Source organism: Rana temporaria, chromosome 5 (genome assembly GCF_905171775.1).
Source record: "Rana temporaria chromosome 5, aRanTem1.1, whole genome shotgun sequence".
In the NCBI taxonomy this organism is placed as follows: domain Eukaryota; kingdom Metazoa; phylum Chordata; class Amphibia; order Anura; family Ranidae; genus Rana; species Rana temporaria.
In genome coordinates, this window is record NC_053493.1 from 19,607,949 (window position 1) to 19,617,948 (window position 10,000).

The 10,000-nt window shown below is 48.6% G+C and overlaps 1 protein-coding gene across 1 annotated transcript in view; it reads left to right on the forward strand.

The window, feature by feature from the left end:
• Positions 1–10,000, forward strand: part of ANKMY2 (ankyrin repeat and MYND domain containing 2) — a 55,056-nt gene that overhangs the window by 627 nt on the left and 44,429 nt on the right. Inside the window, exon 2 of the mRNA XM_040352247.1 lies at positions 6,795–6,859. Coding sequence (XP_040208181.1) covers positions 6,795–6,859 — 65 coding nt within the window. The remainder of the gene's footprint in view (positions 1–6,794; positions 6,860–10,000) is intronic.

Genomic DNA, 10,000 nt, shown 5'->3' on the forward strand with positions numbered 1-10,000 from the left:
GGAGGTGTATATGGGGGGCAGAGTGATAACTCCTGGGTGGGGGGTGTATATGGGGGCAGAGTGATGACTCCTGGGTGGGGGGTGTATATGGGGGCAGAGTGATGACTCCTGGGTGGGGGGTGTATATGGGGGGCAGAGTGATGACCCCTGGGTGGGGGGTGTATATGGGGGGCAGAGTGATAACTCCTGGGTGGGGGGGCAGAGTGATGACTCCTGGGTGGGGGGTGTATATGGGGGCAGAGTGATGACTCCTGGGTGGGGGGTGTATATGGGGGCAGAGTGATGACTCCTGGATGGGGGGTGTATATGGGGGGCAGAGTGATAACTCCTGGGTGGGGGGGCAGAGTGATGACCCTTGGGTGGGGGGTGTATATGGGGGGCAGAGTGATGACCCCTGGGTGGGGGGTGTATATGGGGGGCAGAGTGATAACTCTTGGGTGGGGGGGCAGAGTGATAACTCTTGGGTGGGGGGGCAGAGTGATAACTCTTGGGTGGGGGGGCAGAGTGATAACTCCTGGGTGGGGGGGCAGAGTGATAACTCCTGGGTGGGGGGGCAGAGTGATAACTCCTGGGTGGGGGGGCAGAGTGATAACTCCTGGGTGGGGGGGCAGAGTGATGACTCCTGGGTGGGGGGGTGTATATGGGGGGGGCAGAGTAATGACTCCTGGGCAGGGGGGTGTATATGGGGGGGGGCAGAGTAATGACTCCTGGGCAGGGGGGTGTATATGGGGGGGGGGGGCAGAGTGCACCTCAGTTCATATCCTCTGTGTTTTTTAAACACGTGTCATGTATTTATTTCATGTAATGAGATGCACAAGCCTCATAAAGAATAAAAAAGTTCCTTAACATTCCTTGTTTGAGCCGAATCCTCCTTCATCTGTGTCACATGATGTCTGACAAGCCACAATATATATCCCAAGGCTGATAACCACGTCTCCCCTGCAACATTGTTTTTTATTTATTTTTCTTGTCCCACCACTGTGGCAAACCTAAGCAAACTCCGCCTATATGGAAGTGACAACTCTGCTCTGAACTCAGGAGCAGTGCAGCATTGTTGTCATCCCATTAACAACTTGGGATCTCAATCATTCTAAACAAGGGGCAGTTTTATTTACGACAGACTTTGGGAGGGCCGGAGTATGGGCAGCAGAAATTGCCCCAGGGGTCAGCGTGAGTAGATAATGCCTAGTCCTTATTAGTAGGAAGTATAGCTTGCCATCATTGGTGTCAGCGGGAGGAATGGTGCCCCATTGTTGGTGTCAGCGGGAGGAATGGTGCCCCATTGTTGGTGTCAGCGGGAGGAATGGTGCCCCATTGTTGGTGTCAGTGGGAGGAATAGTGCCCTTTTTGTTGGTGGCAGTGGGCAGAGTGGTGCCCCTTTGCTGCTGTTAGTGATGGGGGGTTAACCGGTATTGTGTTTTTTCAGGGCCAATACTGATTTTTCGGCTGCCTTTCCGGCAGATAGCCGATATCAGGTGCTGATATTCTGTACATCTTCGTCACCTGCCACCCAGATGCAGCATGTCACCTGACCTGCCACAGCGATGATGCGAGGCGGGCAGTGAGAGATGATGTAATTTCTCTGACCAATATCGCTACGTTCCTGACCAATACCAATAATTTGAAAAATGTCAACATCGGCCTCTCCGATAATCGACCCCTAGTTAGTGGGAAGAGTGGTGGTGTCTCTTTGTTGGCGTTGGTGGGAAGAGTGGTGGTGTCTCTTTGTTGGCGTTGGTGGGAAGAGTGGTGGTGTCTCTTTGTTGGCGTTGGTGGGAAGAGTGGTGGTGTCTCTTTGTTGGCGTCGGCGGGAAGAGTGGTGGCGTCTCTTTGTTGGCGTTGGTGGGAAGAGTGGTGGTGTCTCTTTGTTGGCGTTGGCTGGAACTTGGAAGAGTGGTGGTGTCTTTGTTGGCGTTGGTTGGAAGAGTGGTGGTGTCTCTTTGTTGGCGTTGGTTGGAAGAGTGGTGGCGCCTCTTTGTTGGCGGCGTCGGCGGGAAGAGTGGTGGCGCCTCTTTGTTGGCGGCGTCGGCGGGAAGAGTGGTGGCGCCTCTTTGTTGGCGGCGTCGGCGGGAAGAGTGGTGGCGCCTCTTTGTTGGCGGCGTCGGCGGGAAGAGTGGTGGCGCCTCTTTGTTGGCGGCGGGAAGAGTGGTGGCGGCGGGAAGAGTGGTGGCGCCTCTTTGTTGGCGGCGTCGGCGGGAAGAGTGGTGGCGCCTCTTTGTTGGCGGCGGGAAGAGTGGTGGCGCCTCTTTGTTGGCGGCGTCGGCGGGAAGAGTGGTGGCGCCTCTTTGTTGGCGTCGGTAGAAAGACCACTGCCATGATAGCTTGGGCAGGTGACAGGTCCTCTTTATGGAAACCTCATGGGTCTCCTCCACTGCAGCTTATCAAGTACAGTACCCAGGGAATGTAACCTAATACACTTTGATTCTGGGTTCATTCATTGAAGGGGAGATGGGGGGGCACAGCATGTTCTGCCAGGTGAGGTGATCTAGCAGCACGCCGGTGTGAACGTGGCCTCGGAGCCGTAACGCATGTTAGTCAATCCAAACCTCAGCATTACATTACACAAGCCACATCGCTAAATTCCGCGCAGCCATGATTTTTTATTTCGGGTTACAATAAAAGCTGACCGTTGTTGTATTGAGGGCGCGGTGTGAGAGGCCGGGCAGCGGTTATGAAATCGGCGTTGTGTGGTAAGCTGCACTTGGCTTAATTAAAGGCGTAATCTTCGGTGATTACAGCAGCAGCCAGCAGATCGCTCCGGATAATTGGGGAGATGGCAGATTCTGTCTTCTGAGTAATCTGCACTTAACTCTTTGCACGCCGACGTGTACATTGTGTTGCTGCTTCCTGCTGGAGAGAACAAATGAAGGAAGCATTCAGGAGCCATTCAGTCCACTTTAGTCATATGCGAACTGCTGGGGAGTGTCATACAATGATAATGACACCCCCATTTCAGCTCTGGAGGGGGGGAGAGGGTGTGAATTATGAACTGTTTGCAGAAACTGTGCATGTCTGCAGGCTAGTGCACGCGATATGTAAATAACCTGTCGCTCACAGCAAGGGGGCGGAACGGACTTTGGTTTTTATCTGGAAGTCTGTTTTATTTCACTGAACAATAAAAAGAGGATTGCTCAGAGCTGGATTAACTCTGTGTGGCAAGACTGGGCACAGAGGATAGGAAATATTATTCTCTACATTGTGCCTTTAAAAAAAAAAAAAATTGGGTTTACATCCACTTGCCTACTCACAACGTTTAACATATTTGGCTTAGTTCCACTTTAACCACTTAAGGACTGCCTAACGGCGATATACATCGGCAGAAGGGCACGGCTGGGCACAAGCACGTACCGCCTCTTTAAGTGCCCAGCTGTGGGTCGCGCGTGCCCGATCAGAAGCTCCGTGCCCGATCAGAAGCTCCGTGCCCGATCAGAAGCTCCGTGCCCGATCAGAAGCTCCGTGCCCGATCAGAAGCTCCGTGCCCGCGGACCCGATCGCCGCCGGAGTCCCGCGATCGGTCACAGAAGATGTGGCACGGTCATTGATCGTCTGTTCCCTGATATAGGGAAAGGAGATCAATGACGTCACACGTCAAGCCCTGCCCCCCTACAGTTAGAAACACATATGAGGTCACACTTAACCCCTACAGCGCCACCTAGTGGTTAACTCCCAATTGTCATTTTCACAGTAAACAATGCATTTTTATAGCATTTTTTGCTGTGAAAGTGACAATGGTCCCAAAAATGTGTCAAAATTGTCCAATGTGTCCGCCATAATGTCGCAGTCACAAAAAAAAAATCGCTTATCGCCGCCATTAGTGGTAAAAAAAAAATTATTAATAAAAATGCAATAAAACTATCCCCTATTTTGTAAACGCTATAACTTTTGCGTAAACCAATCGATAAACGCTTATTGCGATTTTTATTTATTTTTTAAGAAAAATAGGTAGAAGAATACGTATCGGCCTAAACTGAGGAAAAATACATTTTTTATATATGTTTTTGGGGGATATTTATTATGGCAAAAAGTTAAAAATATTGAATTTTTTTCATAATTGTCGCTCTATTTTTGTTTATAGTGCAAAAAATAAAAACTGCAGAGGTGATCAAATATCACCAAAAGAAAGCTCTATTTGTGGGGAAAAAAGGACGCCAATTTTGTTTGGGAGCCACGTCGCACGACTGCGCAATTGTCAGTTAAAGCGACACAGTGCCGAATTGTAAAAAGGGCCAGGTCCTTAACCTGCATAATGGTCCGGGTCTTAAGTGGTTAAAGTCCCCATAGGCATCAGAAAAGGTCTATTGTCCATGATCTGATCATAAACTGAGCAGTTGTTGACTTGGGTGATGACGCTTCCCTGTCACACCACAGACCTCTATGAGCAAAATAATTTTATACAACCCATTAAAAAGGAAGAAGGAACAAAACATACGAATGTATCTGACAGCCCTGCAGCGTTTGCCAATTGTACCTTCGTGACACAAATCCGATCAGCCCGAGGTTGTTTTTTTTTTTTTTTTTTTTTTTTTGAACGTTAACCGCTGCGAACAAGCCGATACACTGAGATCTGCAGGAGACCTGCATGACGCCCCAAAATGAAACGTTTTTTTTTTACCTGCAAAAAATGCGCATTTATTATTTGTCAAAAGGTGAACTTCTCCTGTAACCACTTGCTGACCGCGCTATAGCTGAATGACGACTACAGAGCGGTCAGCTAGTTCTGTGAGGGCGTCGCATGACATCCCCCCTGTGATCACGCCCGCCTTCGGCGCACAGGTGGCGCGTTCTGTCATCGGTGTCTGGAGGACACTATTGATCACAGATTGGGGTAAAAGCCGATCAGCGGCTCTTTACCATGTGATCAGCTGTAAATAGAAGCTGGTTATTGGCACTCCTTTCCTCATGCTGACCGCGTGAGGAAAGGAGAGAAGATAACCAGCTTCTGTAAAAGGAGCACTCCAAACAGTGCCCACCAGTGCTGCCACACCATGCTTATCAGTGTCGCCCATCAGTGCTACCCACCTGTGCCTCATCAGTTCACCCCAGTAACTCCTCATCAGTTCCCACCAGTGCCTTTTCAACAGTCCTCATCAGTGTCTCCTCATTAGTGAACCCTGGTACCTTCTCGTTAGTGCAGCCCAGTACCTTCTCGTTAGTGCAGCCCAGTACCTTCTCGTTAGTGCAGCCCAGTACCTTCTCGTTAGTGCAGCCCAGTACCTTCTCGTTAGTGCAGCCCAGTACCTTCTCGTTGGTGCAGCCCAGTACCTTCTCGTTGGCGCAGCCCAGTACCTTCTCGTTGGCGCAGCCCAGTACCTTCTCGTTGGCGCAGCCCAGTACCTTCTCGTTGGCGCAGCCCAGTACCTTCTCGTTGGCGCAGCCCAGTACCTTCTCGTTGGCGCAGCCCAGTACCTTCTCGTTGGCGCAGCCCAGTACCTTCTCGTTGGCGCAGCCCAGTACCTTCTCGTTAGCGCAACCCAGTACCTTCTCGTTAGCGCAACCCAGTACCTTCTCGTTAGGGCAGCCCAGTACCTTCTCATTAGGGCAGCCCAGTACCTTCTCATTAGGGCAGCCCTGTACCTTCTCATTAGGGCAGCCCTGTACCTTCTCATTAGGGCAGCCCTGTACCTTCTCATTAGGGCAGCCCTGTACCTTCTCATTGGCGCAGCCCTGTACCTTCTCATTGGCGCAGCCCTGTACCTTCTCATTGGCGCAGCCCAGTACCTTCTCATGGGAGCCTCCTCCTCAGTACACCCCAATACCTTCTCATGGGTGCCTCCTCCTCAGTACACCCCAATACCTTATCAGTGCCTCATCGATTCTCAGCAGTGCACAGTACACACCAATACCTCCTCATCAGTACACACCAATACCTCATCAGTGCCTCATCAGTACATCCCAGTACTTTCTCATCAGTGCCCACCAGTGTCTTCTCATTAGTGCTCATCAGTCCACTCCAGTACCTCCTCATCAGTGTCCATCAGTACACCCCAGTGCCTCCTCGTCAGTGCCACCTCGTCAGTGCACATCAGTGAAGCAGAAAAATAACCTGTTTCTAAAAAAAAATTACCAAACTATGAAAAAGTGTTGTTCTCTCAATAAAAACTTATGAAACCAAAAACGGTGTGTGGGGTGTTTTTTTTTATTTTTTTATTTTTTTATTCTATTTTTTTTTTCTTCCCCAAAATGTTAGTTTATTTAGCAAAATATAAAAACCCAGTGGTGATTAAATACCATCAAAAGAAAGCTTTATTTGTGTGAATAAAATGATAAAAAGTGTGACAGCGCTGAAAATGAGCCTAGTCAGGAGGGGGGGGGGGGGTGAAATTGCCCTAAAATGAAGATCATGGCTGGTTGCCGCGTTAACTTCACATGTGATGCTGGGACTCTGTGATTAAAAGAACTGAAATCCAGTGAATGAAATGAGCAGACAATGGAAAGTCAATTGTGTGTGTTTTTTTTTTTTTTTTTGGGGGGGGTATTTATTCTCTTTCTCTCCCCCCTTCTTCTTTTTTTTTTTTTTTTTTTTTATTATTATTTTACTCTCAGAAATCTCTCAGCATTTATCTGCAGCTATGGATTTTTAATTTTTTCTTTACAAATGTGTCAGAATCCCCTTGTACTATTCACATTGAGTAGAGTGGATTGTGATTGGTTGCCTGTGGGTTACACAAAAGAAGACAAAGCTGTGAATCCGTATATTTGGGCCGTGCGTCTGCCGCCTTTAATTTACATTTATTGTGTTATACGAACACAAAATATCACAGACTTGTGATTGCTTTTCTGTTTCTTCCCAACAGGCAGCGTTCAGGATGCCGCGCAACTTCTGGGCAGTAAAGAGGTTCGGGTCAACTGCTTGGATGAGGTAGGATGACTTTCTAAACAAATTCAGACTCCGGCGCTCAGACAGAGCTACTTCACCTGCAAGTAATGTTTATTAGATTCAGCCGTCCTCAGACTGGGTCATCTTCAATGCACTGCAAAAAAAAAAAATGCACAGGAGGGTGCAAATGCCCAGCACATTACCACCATAAATGTTTATTTACCACTTGCCACTCACTAGCCAGCCTGAGTTTTGTTTAGGTTGTCTGTGACCATTACGTCTCTCCTAAATCCCAGTGCACGGTTTTCTCCTGTTGTTGGGGAGTGTTCCTCAGTAGGTAGCGTGCAGGGGTCAAGTCCTGGGGAAAGAAGTGTGGGAACTCCCACCCAAGATCCACTCCCCCACCAAAAAAAATGATACGCTCATATGCATAATTAGTAAACCGCATGTGTTTTTTTTTGTTTTTGTTTTTTATCCACTTCAAGCAAGTTCTTTCTAAATCCCGCGATAACTCACAGCAGGCCTCCGCAATGTCTCCTGGGAACAATGACAAAAGCTCCCAGGAGACATTGCGGCATCGAGGAAGTGACGGAATACCCGCACACTACCCGATGAATCCATATACAGGAAGCGGCCAGTAACATAAAGGATTACTAAGGTTCGCCTGCCCCTGACAGTGACTCGAGCTGGGCATCGCCGCTTAGTGAAGGATCGGCTCGACTGCTCTAGTCCTGCAAAGGGAACTGTGTTCCTGCTGTAAAAAAAGTGCAGGGACTCCGTTCCCGCAGGACTTGAGCCCTGGTAGCGTGGGAAAACTTCATAAACCCAGACAAACCCTGTAACGGAATGACCCGGGACAAACAGAGACTTTGTAAGGATGAGGGGTACTCCTGTACCGGCGTCACCAAGGAGTCTTATGTATAGGGTCACCTTATGTCCGATAGGGCCATAGGGTGACTGAGAAATTATATCCTAAATTACAGGACAGGGGACATCACTGATAGTTCATATTGCAGGATCTTGAGATATTGCAAGTTGTTGGTTAATTGTGACCCAACCAGTCAATAGTGACTAATTTCTATGATTCGCCCTGGCTAGTGACATGCTAATTGAGTCTGCTTCTGAAAGACCTCTCATTGTGTGATGCTGCTTGGTGTGAATTCTATTGATATAAGATGTGGAATGGAACTTGCCAAGCTGTATGCGGAAACAGAACGTCTGTCTAGGGATGTGGATTGAGAAGAGATCATTGTGTGATGGTGTTTTTTGTTTGAGTTCTGTTAATGAAGGAATGTGCAGTGATTAGGTCATGATAATTATAGCCCGGCGCCGAGATGTCTGGAATATTTAGCAATTAGCCATCTGAAGGTGTATTGAAGCCCCCCAGGGTGTGGGTGGAGAGTTTGATTGTTCATGTGCCTTGAAAACTGTATAAAAGCTGAGAGTGAACCATTAAAGATGTCTTCATTTGAAACCAGAGAACACGGAGCAAGTCTCGTTATTCTGGGAAATGGGATGCCTGCTGGTTTGTCTGTGTGTCAGATGAGCTGTCATAGTTGATGGAAGGTCGTAAACGGTGGTGACCGTTACAAACCCTATGGTTCTTCCATTGTCAGGAACTGGATCTGAACCTTGCGAACTCTGCTGTGTCTGGAGATTGTCGTTTGCTGGACAGCTCCCTGGACAATTCCTTGAATGATCCTGCCTTAAACATTGTTCTTGAACATTGAACACTTTGCTTCTCCCATGAACTTCCAATTAAACAGTGGTGGCTGGTGCTCAAAATTTTTGTGGGGCGCAAACAAAAAAAAACATACATTTTCAGCCGCTGTGCCCCATCTATTGCCTCTTAGTTACTGACCTATGGCTTGTTCCCCAACTACGCTTCTACTTGATCCCAACCTGCAACCACTCATTACAACCTTTTGACTTTTTTATTGCCTACTCTTCTGCTTATCCCTGCCTGCTATATCTGCTACTGGACCCCCACTCGCTCACCTCCTGGTGGGGGATCCTGAGGGCCCCAACCATCTCCACCATAAGAAAATTCTGGGGAGCACCAATTGGTGCTTAGACGCCGCACCTCAGGTGAGCCCGCCTCATCCACTAGAGCGATCTTTTGTACTTATCCTGCTGGTCGGTGGGTGCCTCGCTACTGCTATAGCTACTGGCCTCCAAGCCTGACTCCAGATTGTGACACCCATTCTCCGAAATGCACATATGAACTACAGAAGACACCTTGTTGCCTTGGGTCGTCTCCAATGATGTCAGACCATGCATGTCATAGGGCTCCTTGAAGTTCTCTTTATACATTGGTATTGAGTTATAAATTCTGTCTCGGCCAATCACTGAGGGGTTTATGCTAGTGATGTGGGCTGAGGAAGAGGATAAATAATTGGCCAAGCACTCTAGAATGGCTTTAACTTTCCTTGCCTTCCAGCCCTACTGCCCTCTGGAGGGCGCAGCTAAAGAGAGCTTCAAGTCTTTTAGGTAGATTCAGTAAGAGTTAGGCCGACTTATCAGTAGATAAGCCGGCCTAACTCAGAATCTACGTCGACCTATGTTTAAGCGTATGCTCAAACAGAGATACGCTTAAACATATCTAAGATACGACGGCTTGCGCCGTCCTATCTTAGATTGCAATTTTTCTGATGGCCGCTAGGTGGCGCTTCCATTGCGGTCGGCGTAGATTATGTAAATGAGCTTGTACGCCGATTCACGGACGTACGCCCGGCCGCTGCAGTCGAATTACGCCGTTTCCGTATGGCCTTAGGAGTTCTAAAGTTATTCCACCTATTAGGTGGAATAACATTGTTAAAGTATGGCCGCCGTTCCCGCTGCGAGGTTCAAATTTTTAACGTCGTTTGCGTAAGTCGTCCGCGAATCGGGAGTTGCGTCGTTTACGTCCACGTCAAAATCAATAGGCCCGTACGGCGTACTTAGCCGCAATGCGCACTGGGAAATGTAGGCGCATGCGCAGTAGCCAAAAAACGTCAAAAACGTGAGGTCAAGCCTCATTACCATTAAACACCCCCCCCTCAACCCATTTGAATTAGGCGCCCTTACGCCCGCCGCGTTTACACTGCGCCGCCCTAAGTAAGGAGGCAAGTGCTTTGAGAATAATGTGCTTGCCTCTCTTACTTAAGGCGGCGTAGTGTAAACACGCTAGGCTACGCCGCCGCA